The sequence below is a fragment of the Epithele typhae genome, assembly GCF_022376455.1.
Source record: "Epithele typhae strain CBS 203.58 chromosome Unknown BXZ73scaffold_12, whole genome shotgun sequence".
NCBI classification, from domain to species: Eukaryota; Fungi; Basidiomycota; class Agaricomycetes; order Polyporales; family Epitheliaceae; genus Epithele; species Epithele typhae.
In genome coordinates this window covers 34,066-49,618 of record NW_025954203.1, presented here as the reverse complement: position 1 = coordinate 49,618, position 15,553 = coordinate 34,066, and the positions used below count along the sequence as shown (strand labels likewise).

At 59.9% G+C, this 15,553-nt stretch overlaps 5 protein-coding genes across 5 annotated transcripts; 4 read left to right on the top strand and 1 right to left on the bottom strand.

Moving 5' to 3' along the window:
* Positions 1-302: 302 nt before the first annotated feature.
* Positions 303-2,320, top strand: BXZ73DRAFT_75969 (uncharacterized protein; the record flags this gene model as incomplete). The annotated part of the gene is made up of 2 exons (XM_048022327.1): positions 303-451; positions 514-2,320. 2 exons carry the CDS (start codon positions 303-305, stop codon positions 2,318-2,320), a joined length of 1,956 nt encoding a protein of 651 aa, XP_047879738.1.
* Positions 2,321-5,098: 2,778 nt separating this feature from the next.
* On the top strand, positions 5,099-5,893 carry BXZ73DRAFT_7862 (uncharacterized protein; the record flags this gene model as incomplete). The annotated part of the gene is made up of 1 exon (XM_048022906.1): positions 5,099-5,893. A coding segment is annotated over one exon (795 nt), but the record flags the coding sequence as incomplete, so codon positions are not given.
* A 4,093-nt stretch (positions 5,894-9,986) lies between these two features.
* Positions 9,987-12,515, top strand: BXZ73DRAFT_43928 (uncharacterized protein; the record flags this gene model as incomplete). The annotated part of the gene is made up of 9 exons (XM_048019240.1): positions 9,987-10,575; positions 10,726-10,894; positions 11,030-11,330; positions 11,380-11,589; positions 11,648-11,792; positions 11,851-12,166; positions 12,230-12,293; positions 12,352-12,406; positions 12,466-12,515. 9 exons carry the CDS (start codon positions 9,987-9,989, stop codon positions 12,513-12,515), a joined length of 1,899 nt encoding a protein of 632 aa, XP_047879736.1.
* Positions 12,516-13,401: 886 nt separating this feature from the next.
* Positions 13,402-13,994, top strand: BXZ73DRAFT_88957 (RlpA-like double-psi beta-barrel-protein domain-containing protein-containing protein; the record flags this gene model as incomplete). Its single annotated transcript, XM_048025125.1, has 4 exons — positions 13,402-13,518; positions 13,580-13,690; positions 13,748-13,835; positions 13,897-13,994. 4 exons carry the CDS (start codon positions 13,402-13,404, stop codon positions 13,992-13,994), a joined length of 414 nt encoding a protein of 137 aa, XP_047879735.1.
* A 288-nt stretch (positions 13,995-14,282) lies between these two features.
* Positions 14,283-15,335, bottom strand: BXZ73DRAFT_44007 (NAD-P-binding protein; the record flags this gene model as incomplete). Its single annotated transcript, XM_048019254.1, has 4 exons — positions 14,283-14,324; positions 14,376-14,527; positions 14,579-14,829; positions 14,893-15,335. 4 exons carry the CDS (start codon positions 15,333-15,335, stop codon positions 14,283-14,285), a joined length of 888 nt encoding a protein of 295 aa, XP_047879734.1.
* Between the last annotated feature and the right edge of the window lie 218 nt (positions 15,336-15,553).

The window sequence follows — 15,553 nt, the reverse complement described above, 5'->3', positions numbered from 1 at the left end:
CAAGTAGCTACATTGTTCAACCAATCAACGGTTCTGCCGATGCTGCGCGCGTGGAAGAGGCGGGAAGACGGCGGTGCGGCGGATGATGAGCCCGGAGGTCTGGATCGGGCGGCGTGACAGCGCTGATGGCTGTCACAGCCGAGGGTAAGAGTCGGCGGCGAGGGCAGACGCCGCCCGCCAACCGACTCTCGAACGCCGTTGTCGTTGAAGGACACCGTTCACAACGTGCTGGCCAGCAAGGGCGCGCTCCCCCTTCTCTTCTCTCTGTAACCCCCACGCTCTTTTCGTCTCTCTTTCTCGCCATGTTCGTCACCGACCTCCCTGTTCTCGTCCCCCGTGCCGACGCCTCTCTCAACGGCACCCGAGGCAGCGACGGTTGTCTCATTTGCTCCAACCTCCCTACCACCTGCTCCGGCTGCAAGTCCACCGAGACATGCACGAGGATCAACCGGTGCGTACTCTGAACCTTCGTCCCTATCTCATCCCCTCATCGCGTGGCGACTGTGCATCCAGTGACTGCAACCAATGCCCCGTCCCATATTGCATGCCCATTTCCCAGCAAAGCTCCAGCAGTTCCTCTGGAGTCAGCAAGGGCGCCGTTGCCGGTGCGGTCGTGGCCGTTATCCTTGTCCTGGCAGCCACCGTCGCCGGTTTCTTCTGGTACCGTCGGCGGAAGAGCATGATGGCGGCTGCGGAGACCGAAGGCAAGCCTGACGTACCAGCCCGTGCAGAGGACGTTCTCAACAGGCCCGATCCCAACGAGAAGCCCAATTCTCCGCCTACTCATCTCGACTCCATCAGAATCTACTCTCCCAACATCCAGAACACAATCAACCTGGACCCCGCTGCGTCCCAGGCCGTTCATTCGCAGGCGGCCCCGGACATGTCCTCCCACTCCAACCCCTTCGAGGACACCCACTCGATCCAGACCACCTCCACCGGCACTCAGTCGAACGTGATCCCCATCGCCCTCGTCGCCCCAGGCTCCGTCCGCTCCGGCGCTACTGGTTCAACGCAGTCCCACGAGCGTGAGGCTGCGCAAGCTGCTGCCAATGCGCGCGTCAACATGAACCTTGACCATATCAACGTCTCTGAAGACTCCGTCGCTCGCAACGTGCCCTTCGCCGGAAACAACCGCAGCTCGTACATGACCACTGGCAGCTTTGCGAGCGAATTCCTCGAGACCTCGGTTATCGTCACCCCTACCCGCGGTACTGTCAAGCAGGTCGTTGGCGTCGCTAAGGCCGAGGTTATGCGCGCTCCGGAGAGTCTTAGCCGCTCGTCCACTTTAACCAAACCCGCGCGCTCTCCCCTGGCGGCCGCCAGCTTCGGCCCAGCGGATGTCATGCGAGAGGAGCAGGAGGTTGTCGTTCACTCGAACCCCTTCGCAGACGGCAACTCTCCTTACGGGCAAGGCAGCTCTCCTGCCCCTTCAACGGCGACCTTCGGCAGTCCCGAGCCGTCCTATGCTAACAGCAACCGCACGGATTCCCGAGGCGAGTCCCACTGGCTCCAGGAGGACCCTTCGCACCTCTACATCGACGAGCGCCCTGCTAGTGTTTACACTCAGGCCTCGGCCATCGTTGCGGATATCAGCAACGCTCGTCGCGTGCACCTCGGCTTCGACCAGATTTCTCAGATGCCGGTCACTCCCGTCAGCGCGGCTCTCAGCACTCCTCGTACGCCGTACCGCTTGACTAGCGCCAAGCTTGTGACGCCGGTTGTTCACCAGAGCGCCGCCCTCGAGACCGGCAACAGCGGCTCCGTGGGTGGTTTCGAGCGGCAGCAGGCTCGTGCGCTCAAGGATCTCCACGCGGAGTCAGGCAAACGCGTGTCCATGTCTTCGGTCATCACTACCTCCACCCGCGCCGACTCCATCCTCGAGAGCTTCCCCTTCGTTCCCCCATCGCCGATATCGAACCTACCTCCCCGGACTCCCCCTCGTTCGCCGCTCGCTCAGCAAACGTTCGGTGACGAGCACTCGCAGTCCGCGCGCGAGATGGTCAACCGGGCTCGCGCATCCGCCTCGTCCCACAGCACGCTCGGCAGCCTCGTTCCCCCTAACCGCAAGACCCACGGTCAGGGTGCCCCCTCTCAAAGTTCCACGATGAGCAACGGGCTTGGCGCATATGCCTTCCAGATTGACACAGGCGCGTCCTCCGAGGCGAGCAGCACTGCGCCGTCCTCGTTCAACAACAAGGGCGGCGACAACTCGCAGCGGAAGCGCGCAAGCTTGGACACGCTTGCGCTGACGAGCGACTTGTCGTCGTACCCCCTGGGCTTCGACAAGCCGCCCGTACCTCCCGTCCCCCGGCGGTGAGCGATGGACGAGCGACGTCCCAGTGGCCACGAGCGCGGTGTATGAATAACGAGCGTGTATCATGGATCCTCGATGCCCCTTGCCCTCCTCCTCCCACCAATCCCCCCATCGCCCTTCACCTGGTTTGACTTTGCCGCCTGGTTGATCCGGGCGAGGCTCATGTCCACACAAGCGCTGTCGCTCCCTGCTCCCCAAATGTGCTCTCATGTACGTCTGTCTTCGTACCCTTGAATTCTAGACGGTGATATATCTTATTGCTTCCTATTTACTCAGTAGCTACGAGCGTTTAGCCCCTCGCCCCCCTCGATCCCCATGTTGTCATTCCTCCTGCCCCGTCACCTACCCGCTGCAGGCTTTACATTTCGCTGCCTGCGGTGGTTCTTCTCTGTGTTTTATGTCCGTTGTGCGCTCGGTATTGACGTCGGTGCCAGCGCCGCAGATTGCTGTGGCCGCGAGCCGTTGTCTGCGACGACGACTGTGGGTTGGTTGCTTGTGTAGTCACTATTTATGCATTCCGAGGTGATGCTGCCCTTGTTCCGCCCCGGGCGCGCTCGCCCGTCGGCTTGTGGGTGTGTACGCATGCCAGTTGCTTGTAAGTAACAGTAAACTGGTCCAGGTGTTACGATAGCTGTTTATGCTCCTGGCTTCATTATCCTTTGAAAGTCCGGCGCTCCGTTCCACCTTTGTTCCTTTGTCACGTCGTCAGACATACGACTTGGCTTGTCACACCTTATGAGCGGCGGAGGCTGGCATCCGCGTTGCTACCGGGCTGCGACACCGGTCGCAAATGTGACAAGTGTTGCAGCGCAGCGCGAGGAGTCCCCAGTTCTTCCGACGCCACCGTGACCGCCTGCTGAGGAGATAGGCTGGTGGTGGCCGTCGGCCGATCATTTTTTATCCTCCCTGACTCGTCTCATCTCCGCGCTCCGACGTGGTTAGCTCCCCTATTTCTCACTCGGCGGCATGCATGGCCGATCAAGGTCGAGCCGGAGCCTCGGCCAGAGCGGAGGCGGAGGCAACGAGAGGGTGCGTGTGTCTGTTGCAGGTCGAACGCGTATGAGGCCTACAGTCGGTTCGTCTACACAAGCGTTATTCCTGACTTGCACATCACTGCCATTCCCCCTCCAGTTCGTCTACGCATTCCGGGAAGACATGCTTCATCATCTCGAACCACGCATCCGCGTCGAGTTCCTCACGATCCATGACTAACCACCTTGCCTTCAAGCCGCCTTCACTGTGGCCTCGGCGCCCACGCGGCAAACTCCCAATCGAGGATGGTATACACCTCAGTCGTCCCCGAACGCCAACCCGCCAGCCCTCCTGGTAGAAGTACGTTTTTGGGCTGCAGATCTCCTTGGCAGAAGACGATGGGGATGGCCAGACGTTCCACGACGGGCCGGACGAGGGGATGGAGGGTGGAAGTTAAACCCGGGCATGTCTAGCCCAAGCCAAACTTATTCGTGGAATTCGGGGGAGGTTTGGAACAGACTAGGGTGGTCTTCAAGCGAGGGTCCTTGATGGGCGCACCGGCGGCATTGCAGATGCGGTCACTAAGTACCGCCCATTTTCGAACTGCTGTCGCGGCTCGGCAGAGATGCGTCTCATGTCCGACGGTGTGAGATCGTCCCATATGGCCCCGCAATCTTGACCGTTGGTGTGGTTCATGAGGATATAGGTGTAGGTTTTTCTCGATGGTCCAGAAGAGTTGGCGGCGTGTTGATGCCCTGAAGCCTGCTCTGGAGGCGCCAGGCCACAATTTCGTTGCTGTTGTCTCCTTTTATTCTTTTCAAAACGAGTTTGAACGGGAGAAAGGAGATGGTCGCGGGAGAAGTGATCACATTAGGACGCGACCCGCAAGCGTGATAGGAGGCAATCCGTGTGTACAGAATCCAGATAAGCCTTGATGCTCCCGGGAACAATATACAAGGTGGTACGGAGCGCAATATGCCACGGGGGAAGTGCCGTTGACGAGAAGTTTCGTTTGGGACCATAAATCCGCGGAGGCTGAGAACGAACATGTGTATGGCGTCAGCTTACTGACAGGAACATAGCGGAGGAGCGCAGGCTGGCGCTGGAAGGACTTGGACGTCCTGGAGAGACTAGTAATGCAAGAACGTATCTAGGGACTGTATAGTTCTCACGAAAGATACTTAAGGGATGACTTACCACTAGACATGTGTCGATCCCATGAAATCAAGCTTCGGAAACGACCTTTTGCACCCCAAGACCACGAGGGAACGACGATCGTCTTGGAGCGACCAACAGGACGATCGGCGAGAAACAAGATTGCTCAATATGGAAAATTTATTGCCATTTGTGGACGGTTCGACATGTGAGTCTTCGATACATAACTGGAAAAACTGAGGCGTCCATGTCCAACTTCTTCTCAACTTTTACCTTGGCCCCTCCGAGTCCACTTCTCTCTCCAGTCGGTCTGGCCCGCCGCGGGGTTGTCGGGCCGTCTCGTGGGAGTTTCGTCTATTACGTCAAGTCAAATATGGGCGCCCACGCTGTTGAGGACAATACCACCACCTGTGAGCGAGGTGCCTCGTTTGTTTGGACGCCTTATTTGCGCACCTGACACATCCACACTCATCTTATTCACGGTACACACATCCTCTGATCTTCTTGCTCTCCGCTCATAACCTCTGTCTGGTACAGATCTTGCATGCCCACGAGATAACGACTGCCTTGGGTGAGTGTGAGTTTGCCTGCGTCATTAGCGCATACACTCAGAACGTCAGACGACACAGATTTTACGCTATCGAACCGCATAATATGGAGTCTTCCGCCTCGGAATCACCCTCAGAGTCCCCCATCGACATCGACGTGCAGTCCCACACCTCCCACTCCGCACGATCCAGTTTCAGCGACCACACGCGCAGCAAAGCCCGCCGATCCAAGGATGGCACCGTCAACGGCTCCATGCGAGACGTCGCCCGCGTCCTCGTCGCTCGCGAACGTGAAACCATAGAACTCAAGCGAGCCCTCTATACCCTCAACCAGCAGTTCGAAGCCGAGCGCCAACGCGCCGACTCCGCCGAGGCCAAAACCCGGGAGGTCCTCGCCCTCTTCAAGTCCACCAACGACGCCAAGATCGTGGCCGAAACGGAAGCCGCCCGTGCAAACGAGGGTCTCAGATTATACAAGCTCCAGTATGAAAACGCACAGAATGAGATGCGCCGGGCGCAGAGCCTTCTCAACGACTTGGAGACCCAACGCGTCGACGCAGAGGCCGCGGCTGCGAAGGCGAGAAGCATGGCACGGAAGCTGAGGGAGGAGAAGATCACCATGAAGGCGAAGGAGGAGGGACGTAGGCAGGGCCTCGAGGAAGGCATAGCCCAAGGTCAGATCATTGGATATGAAGCGGGACGCGCCGCAGGATACGACCGCCCCGCCTCGGAGCAAGAGTTCGTCCCAGAGCCCTACGAAGACACCCGAAATAGAGAGTACCAGACTTCCCGCCTCTCGAGGCCATCCATGTCGGAAGACTCGCTGCAAGAGGCGATGACCGACTACACTCAGCCCGTTGACACCATGCTGTCCATGCCGCCTCCAGTGGCAACCCCAGCTCCTGTCGTACAGCCCGTTGCTCCTGCTCCTTCGCCCCCAAGTCGGCAAGAGGACAGGTCGGTCCACCCCATTCCGATCCGCAACATTGCGTCGCCCTCGCACCCGCACGTCGTACCTCCAGACAACTGGATCCCCCACCTCGACAATGACTCGCGTATCCGTCTTCCTCCTCCCCATGAGCTGTCTCCCATGCCACCGTCATCACCATCGCCAACGCTCTCCGCCGTTCTCAGCAATGTCAAGACGATCGAGGACCCACCACCGATCATGATTCCTCCCCCCGCACATCAGCAAGACCGGCCGCGGGCGACCACCAAACACAAACGGCGCTCCTCTTTAGAATCCCAGTCGACGACCATGTCTCAATTTGACATTCTTGGGCCTCCCTCTACTGGACCCATTACGCATACACTCAGAGGCACAGGAAGGGACCGACAACCGGTGCTGAGCGCCATCGTCGAGGAGCGGGAGAGGACGTCTTCCACCGCGTCACCGGTGTACGGCGTGAACAACGTGAGTGCCTTGTGTGTGTATGCGGTCGATGAAATACTGACACGCGCATACACAAGGCGTCCACTCAGAGCTTCCGCATGCCGACGCCGACTCCCGGTATGCCAGTGCCGTGCTCTCTGCCGCCTCCACCGCGCTCAGTGTCGCCTCAACCTCCGCCACCACTAAACCCTATGTATGGTGACCACGATCCCATGCGGAGGTATGAGAGCAGAGAGAACTTGTCCAGACGCGGCGAAGGCGTTTTTGGCGACGGGGGAGCTCCTCGGTACGCAGGCTCCGAGAGCAGCTACCGGGACATGGACAGGACGCCTCGTTACGGCTCGCCTGTCTCGCCTCGTGGGCAGGAGCGCGGTTTCATGCCTCCGCCCATCACGCGGTCTGATGGGAGCGATCGGGAGCGGGAGCGGGAGAGAGAACGCGAACGGGAGCAGGAGAAGGAACGGGAAAGGCAAAGGGACCGCTCGCGCGAACGGCAGCGCGCATGGGAACTCGAAAAAGAGCGTGAGCACCGGATGGAGCTCGAGAAGATCGAACGGGAACGGCGCGAACGGGAACGCCAACGTGAAGAAGAACGACGTGAGGCAGAGCGACGCCAGCGACAGCGAGAGGAGGAGCTCAAGAGAGAACGCGAGAGGCTGTACAATAGCCCGCGATACCAAGCCGTTCGGAATGATCTTTCTGCCAACATCTACGGTAGGGATAGGCCAAACGGGATCCCTACCCCCGTTCGCATTGACCCGCCACAATACGTCCCTAGTCCAAGCGGGTTGCGAAACATCTATGCTCCCCCTCACTCACCCCATTCGACTCCTGACGACTCACCTCCCTACCCTATCATGGCCCCGACGCCTAGTCTGCGTCCGCCGCCGCGCTCCCAAGAGCTGTCTCCTTCGTCGAGCTCGAATAGGAACAGCACTTCCTCGGCCGACATTGTGTTTACCGTTGAACCTCCAGTAAGTCTGGTTGTCTGACCGTCGTACCACGCAATGACGTTCCACCCAGTCTCGACCGGAGTCAAACATCTCAAGAACCGATGCGGCCGAAACGCACACCTCGTTCCTCAGCGCTGGTGATGCCGACCGTCCGCTACCTATGCCCGAGGAAGAGCGGCCTGCCCCACCTCCCAACCCAGTCATCCCGGGCCCTATCGTACTCAACACTAACCAGCTCCCTCCCGGCTTTGTTCAGATGGGCCCGCCTTCCCCAATCAGCTCCGTCGGTGCAGCCGGCGTTCCCCTCCCCTCAACAGTGGGCGCGTCCGGTGTTCCTCTGCCCCCCTCCACCGTTGGCGCTCCCTCCATTTACGCTGGCACTCCCCGCCGCTCAGAGGTTGGCTTTGGCTCAGAGGCGCCGGTCGTCGTGCCTCTGGTACCCTCATCTGGAAGTCGTTCCTCGCGCTCGACTTCGACGCGCGGTGCAAAGGGCAAAGAGTCCGCACCTGCAAGCGCCTACGCCCGCTCGACTGTGCGCAGCGCACGGGGTGACGACGATGACGATGACGGCTCGAGCATTTCCTCCGGCCTCGGCTCCTCAGACTCGCTCACGACGCCGCCCGCCCGCTCTCGCAAGCTCCCCTCGACGCGCTCCGGCCGCTCGACGGCCGCGTACGCCGCGGCGCCGGTGCCGACTGGGGTTGCATACCCTGGCGCCGGGTCGGGCTCGCAAGTGGGCGCGCAGACCCCGCGCTCAGTCGCAGGCTCGACGATGACGGGGCGCGCGGCGCGTGTGCCGCTTCCCCCGTCATCGGTTGCGAGCGGCCCGACACGACCGGGTTCCGCTGTGTCGCGTGCACCGTCCGACGGCTCGCGGCCCAAGTCTCCATTGCTGGGCTCGCGGTCGCCGCTCATGGGCGGCCGGACATTGTCTCCCGTGCTGCCTGGGGGCATGTTGCCCGACATGCTATCGATCCCGATCCCAGAGCAGGCGCCGATAACATCGCCTGTGGTGTTCGCACCACTGTAAGTGTTCCTGTTTGGACTTGTGCGGGATAGATGGGCTGACTGCTGTGCATAGATCGCCCAGTCGACGGAGCACGCTGGCGCTGGACGGAGACATGGCCCCTGTTATCCCTCCTCGGGTGCCGTCGCCGGTCACATCGAACGTCACGACGACGACGGCGAAAGCCAAGAGAGGAAAGAAGACCAAGAAAGGTTGAACGACCTATGCTCAACGATGGACGTAACATCGCCTATGGATCCGAACGCACGCGGCTGACAGAGCCGCGTCCACCATCACCATTGTATATTCTGTAACATAATCGTGCCCGGTCTGGCAGTCTCACGCCCCCCTCCGCTCTTTTTCTGCACGGCTCTCCAAGCATGTCTCGTTTCGTTTCGTTGCTTTCGGGCTCGGATGACGCCCACCTGCTCGCGTCCTAAGTTGTTTCACCGGTACCGCCTCGACCTAGACGTCCCGTCTCTGTTTTGGTTCTGATCTGCTCGTTTCCCTCGCTCGGGTTCGCTTCTGCTGTACTGCACACATGTTCCGTACATGTATCGTGTAGGGACCATCGTACATGGCTTCGGGATTTTAGGATAACATCCTACTAGTGTATCACTTAGATGTATGCGCGCGTTTTGGCGCGCACCGTACCGCGCTGTGCCTGTGTCTCTCTTTATGCCAATGCCATATCAGCCTAGGTAACGTTTTGTTCGAATTACTCAAACTCTGCTCAATCGACACAACGGACGAGCGCGCCCACGAGGGCCAAGGGAATCGGGATTATTAGCCGAATTCTAGTTGAGCTCCAGGCAGATTCTAGATGGCGTTATCCTCAGGGCTGACGTAAGCAACGTTCTTGGACATCCTAAACTCTGAGGCCTGAGGCCTGAGGAACGGAACGGAAGTGAGTCCGTGCTTGATAAGGGAACTTCAATAGTTGTCCGCTCTATTGAAGGTAGAATCCTTCGGAGCTGGAGCGGGTCTGGTGCGGCGCTCACATGGAAGTGGGCTTATGCGGAACATGTATTGGTGGAACGGAAGGAGTGCGATAAGCACCGGTTTGCTTCCTTGGTGGGATATACGCTTGAAGTTGGGAGTGCACCCTATGATGCGAAGCCTGCATAGTCACGGATCCAGTGACGGCACAGCGCAGTTCACCCGCCACGCAGCAAGCAACTGGGCGAGCTAGTAGCGCGTACATAGCTTGTACTGGCATAGCACCCGCGCGCGTGCATACGGAACGCGTGCCGACGTCACACTCGTGCACGGGAACACAACACAAGTACGGCGATAAACGCAGTGGAACAGGTCTGCGGTGCTGTGGACGGTCGTCAGGATGGCAGCTGGATGGGCGGGGCGGTGAGGGGCTGATGGCGGAGGGTGGCAGACGGAGCGGAGGATGGGCGGGCGCCTGGGGAATCGTATATGGCAAATGCCGGACCAATGGGGACGGGGATGGGGAACGAGAGGCCGCGCCGATTCTCTGCACAAGCCACAAGCCAGTCGCAACCGCGCCAGCCGAAACAAGCATTCTCACTCTCCGAACGTCCGAGATGGCCAATCTTCCACCCTCCCCTCCCCCTCCCCCCGAACATTGCCCAATTAGGTAACCTCCCCCTCCTCGTCCCCCGTCCCCCCCATGGACCCGCCCCCCAGCGACGTCGACATGCCCCCCGCCGATGTCCCAGATCCCCCCGACGACAGCGACGACAGCGACGACGAGTCCGACAGGACCGCCTCCCCCGCCCCCTCTCCCCCGCCAGCGCACTCCCTCTCCCCCGCCTCTGCCGCCCGCCCTCCGTCCGCAGAGCCCCCGCCGACCTCCGACACCCACGACGCCTCGTCCCCATCGTCCTCCGACGCCCCCACCGCGCCCGACAGTGGCCGTGGCCGCAAGTCCAAGCCATCATCCTCCAACGTACCCGTGGCGGGACCGAGCGCTAAACCCAAGTCCGCCAAATCCGCTCCTCCTCGTGCCTCCCCGTCCCCGCCGCCCCCGCCGGCCCGCCAGCCTCTGCAGACGATCCGGCTCGAGATCCGGCTCGGGGGCCAGGAGGACTACGAGGTCAACATCGCCGACCTCGCCAAGACCACCGGACAGCGCCCCGGGACGCCTGTGCCCGAGGAGGTCAAGCGCGACTCGAGCGACGACAGCGAGGGCGACGACGAGGCCCCGCCCGAGGTCGTCCAGGCCGGCGAGCAGAAGGTCAAGCGGCGAAGGAGGGTGAGTGTTCTGTCTTGCACCTCTCTCCCTGTCCGTGCGGCGTGTGGGTGCAGCGCGTCCGTGCGCACGCCGCCCGGCTGTGCCCTGCGCGTCGGGATTACACGCTCGCTGTACACTCGGCTACTCCTTCGGCTAGTTGGCTTCGTCAGTAGAGCTTTGGCTGACGGCGTTCGCTTGCAGCGGAATCATGCGTCAGAGTACTACGACACCGCCGACCCGTTCATCGACGACTCCGAGCTCGCACAGGACGAGCGGACCTTCTTTGCGCAGACCAAGCAGAAGGGATTCTATGTCTCGAGCGGGCAAGTCGCGCTGCTGAACAAGTGAGTGCTTTTCTTAGCTTTCTCCCTCCCGCCGTCCTCCCGCCGCCGTGGTTTCCACCCACTGCGCAGAGCCCCCTCTGCCCCCGCGGGGATGTTCCCTATTTCCGGCGGTTGCTGATGTACGCGCCTCTCTAGACCCGTCGTTGGGAAGAAGCCAAGGTCGAGGAAGGTCAACATCCTTGCACCCTCAGCTTCAGTCTCGGCCGCGCTCTCCACCGTTCACGTCACGTTACCAGCCCTCTCGGGCGCGGGACCGTCCAATGGCTCGATATCGGCGCCGGTGAAGAGCGAGGACGGCTCCCGCGACGCGCCAATAGCTCTACTTTCCGATGCCGAGGATGGCAGCAAGATCAAAAGGAAGCACAGCGCGGACTCGAGCAATACTGTGAGCATCTCCGAGGGAGGCGCGAAGAAGCGCAGGAAGACGGTGGAAATTGTGAGTGGGCTTGTGCTCTTTACTACCGTCTCGTGCTCACCACTTCCAGCAACCGTTTCATCCCGAGCTCGAGAAGGCTATCGAGGTTCTGAAGGAGGCGATCGCGAAGGAGAGCTGGGACGTGAAGGGCAAGTTCCCGCCCGGTCTCAAACCTTTGCTTGGTCAAGTCGCCCTCAAAGCCGTCGTTCTTGGTCAATATGACGAGAACTTCTTCAATTTGATGCCTCGGCTTTTCCCTTACAATAAGTTCACTATGACTGTGAGTTCTGCACGCCCTCCGTTCTATCAAGCAACAACTTATCCCGCGGGTGACAAAGAAACTTATCAAACGGACCGTGTGGCGGGATCACACGAACCTCTTGACCGACCGTCAAAATGCTCTCATCGAGGACCTCCGCGTTCTCGCCTCAGCCGGATTCGCGAAAGCGAAGGAGGAGTGGGAGCGGAGCGTGATGATGTGGGGTACGTCTTCCCACTGCAAAACGGCACCTCCATCCCCTCACATACGGCGTGTATACAGAACGACGCCAGGAGCGCGCCAAGGGCGAAGGCGGCGCAGACGGCGCGCCTGCTGGCCCCGGGGCGGGCCACTCGCACGAGGGCTCCCCCGCGGCCAGCGACCACACGCCGAGCATGGGTCCGACCCCGCTCGAGGCGCGCACGTCGATGGACGATGGAGCGGATCACGACGACGGCGCAGGCGGCGGTGGCGGGCGCGGGAACAAGGACGCGCACCCGCCCGCGCAGCGGTACCGTTTGACGGACCAAATGAAGGGCATCATCTGGCAGCTCGTGTGTCTGAGCAACGAGTGCTGTCGGATCGAGAACGAGAAAAAGTGAGTGGTGTCTGACCAGGCGTGTTGTCAAGGTTCAAGTGGCTGACCGACTGCTTTCTGTAGCACTTTGGAAGGCTCGAATGCCATTGTGAGCGACCAGGGCGTGCGCAAGAACTTGTACCAGAAGGTATGAGGCTTCAGCCATTGCTTCTGTATTCTGGGCACTGACGTGAACGATGTGTTAGATTGTCGCGGCGTTCCCAGACGGCTGGCTGTCCTCGGGTCAGATATCTCGAGAAGGTTAGCGTGGATGACTGTATGCCTTCGGAATCGGGACTCATGGCTTTCTCTTCTCACAGTGAGCGTCATGAAGAAGAAGTACGAGAAGGAGTCGATGGAGGCCGAGTGAATCATGCATCGGCGGTCACCGGCCACACTTCGCGCGGAACACTTTCTCTGCCAGCGCTCATGTCTTCGTCTTGTGTTCGACATTTTGCATGCGGCGACATGTACTCCTGCCCTTGCTTTACTTATTGTGCTCAGTGTTATTCTCCCCGCTCCTTACTCGTACATTTGGTTAGTTACGTTACTGTATGCATGTATGATAATGTGGATGGTCGGCGCGGATTGATGCCCTCGTGAAGGATGAGTGAGTGCCCTGGAATCTCTAAGTTGGATGTCAATGGCACCTCTCACTACGTATGAGCCTCTATGTTGGAAAACATTGGTGTGGGGGATTGGCGCGTACAGTACTAGTGTGTTCTGGCTTGACTTCGTACCACCACTTCATGTCAAATTTCTCCCCCCCCCCCTCTTGTTTGCGTACTCGACCACCAGCCAGACCGCTCGAGACTTAGTCTCATATCAAATATCAGCGCCTACAGGTTATCTTCGGCGACATATTCATCAAGTTCGGCGTCCCGTTCTCACATAAAAGCGTTTTGTTTCCGAAGCATCTGGCCCTGGAGCGGCCGCTGGTCACACACCGGTCCCCTTGAGACATCGCGCGCAAGTCGGGCGCACGGAGCAATCACTGGCATCATCAGGCACCTACAGCGAACAATCGAATTCCGATGGACCAGTACCGCCCTTCTTGCCCGAGCGGCGGTGGTATATAGGCCGCACGCTGGGCATGGTGGTTCTCCAGTCTGCCAGTCAGCTCACCCGGACGTCGAACGTCGAGCTTTCGCCTTTTCGTTTTCGCTGCTTTCTTCTTCTCTTCCTTTTCTCCTTCGCTGCGTCTGGTTTCTTTGCCACACCACTTCTCTTTGAAGCTCTTGCCTCTCTCCGTCAATATGGTTGCCTTCAACACGTACTTTGCTCTTGCTCTCGCCCTTGTCGGGTCCGTCGTGGCTGCTCCCACTGCCGTTCCTGAGGCGGCCCTCGAGAAGCGTGTTACACACACCGGCCGCGTACGTTCAGTTTCTCTCAGCCTTGACTGTGACCAGAGCGGCAGCGCTGACACCTTCAAAGGGCACTTTCTTCAACGTCGGCCTCGGAGCGTGCGGCAAGACGAACGTCGACAGCGACCACATAGTCGCCATCCCGTCCTCGCGCTTCGCCAACGGCGATCACTGCGAGCAGGTGAGCGCATTTCGGCCTGCATCTGCGCACGCGAAGTGACCCCGCCCGCGGCACAAGTTCGTGCAGATCACCAACACGAAGACCAAGAAGACGGCGCTGGCGCTGGTCCGGGATTCCTGCCCGGGCTGCGGCGGTGGCGACCTGGGTAAGCACAGACACTGACCCCTCCGACGTTGGCACGGACTCACGCGGACACCGCTTTTCAGACATGAGCCCTTCGCTCTTCCAGGCGCTTGGTGCGACCCTTGACCAGGGTGTGATGACTGTATCGTGGCACTTCATGAATAAGAGCTTCCGCGGATAGGAGGAGGGTTCAGGCGAGCAGGATGTACCGCCTGCTCCCGGACTCTGCAGTCAGTATGCGAGGAATTGAAGGAGGAATATTGCACCTTCACGATCAAGCTTCACAGATGTACAAACTGTTTAAGGTGAATGCTATACGTTTACGACCATGGTGTGCGCCTCCTCACTGGCCTGCATCAAAGCCGAACACCTGCCGATTCCGACGAATCGAATTGTGCTTCGTGTTGTACATGCCATCATACATGTCGCCTCGCTGCATTAACATACCCGCAACATCCGCAACAGGTTTTCAAGGATGCTCGAGTAAATATCCCCCTTCCACAGCGACTGTCTACATCAAGTTGTTAGACGTTGTCCATGGCCTGGCACTGAAAAATCGAACCTGGCCATAAGCGTACTCGTTACAAGCGAGGAACAGCGCCGTCTGCGCCATGTCCTCGTCGCTCCCCGCACGCCCAGCGGGTATGCCCTTCTTCTGGCCGTAGTCCGGGGCGGCGTCGATTCTCGACTTGTTCGCCTCGTCCGAGTCCTCCGCTGCACTCCCGTCAGCACGACAAAGCCCCGCGCGAAAAGGGGGCAACGCACTCGTCATCTCGCTTGGGAAAATGCCTGGAGCGATGCTGTTCACCCGCACGCGCACGCCTGGTCGGCGGAACTCCTGCGCGAGGAGCGTGCTGAGATGGATGGCGGCTGCCTTGGAGACGTTGTACTTGAAGTGGTGCTGCGTTGTGCGAGTTATGCCGGACATGGAGGAGATGTTGATGACCGCGCCCGTGTGGCCATCGCGGGCTGCAGCGTTGAGCAGCGGGAGGAACGCCGCGGCGGTGAAGAAGTACCTGAGCCATCGAGAAAGCAGAGGTTCAGCACGTTCCCGTGTATGTCAATGCGTCGCCGCTCACCCGATCACGTTCGTGCGGTATACCTGCTCCCAGTCCTCCAGGCTCTCGTTCCAAAGCACTTCCTTGAGGGCCGCTGCGCTCTCGTCGCCCTGCTCGATTTCGCTCGAGCCAATGCCGACCCCAGCGTTGTTCACGAGCACATCGACGCGCTGCTCCTTGGCCGCCACCGCGCGCACGAGCTGCTCGATCGACGCTTTGTCCGTGCAGTCCGCAGAGATGGGGACGATCTGGCCCTGCGGGTGGGTGAGCGCCTTGCCCCACCTCTCCGCGGCACTGTTGAGAGTGTCCTGGCGGCGACCGGCGATGTACACGCGCGCACCGTTGTTGGCGAACGCTTGGGCAATCATGAGGCCTATGCCGGTGCTGCCACCGGTGACGACGCAGACCCAACCTTCGACATCGAAGAGGTTCTTCAGAGAGAACTTGGCGTTTTCGGAGTTCATATTGAATCGTGAGGTGTTTATTGAGAGGTGCGGGGATGGAGGACACGGCGATGTGCAGGAGCTAGTTGTTTGAGCAGAGAGCGGAGCAAAAAGAGCATGCATTCTGTTCGCAAGACATGGCAGTAGTTATATACGCACGAGCCATGTCGAAGAAGATGGGGAGACGGGCAAGGAGGACGTCGTCGAGTCGTCACTGGTGGCGCGATGAGCACATTGGC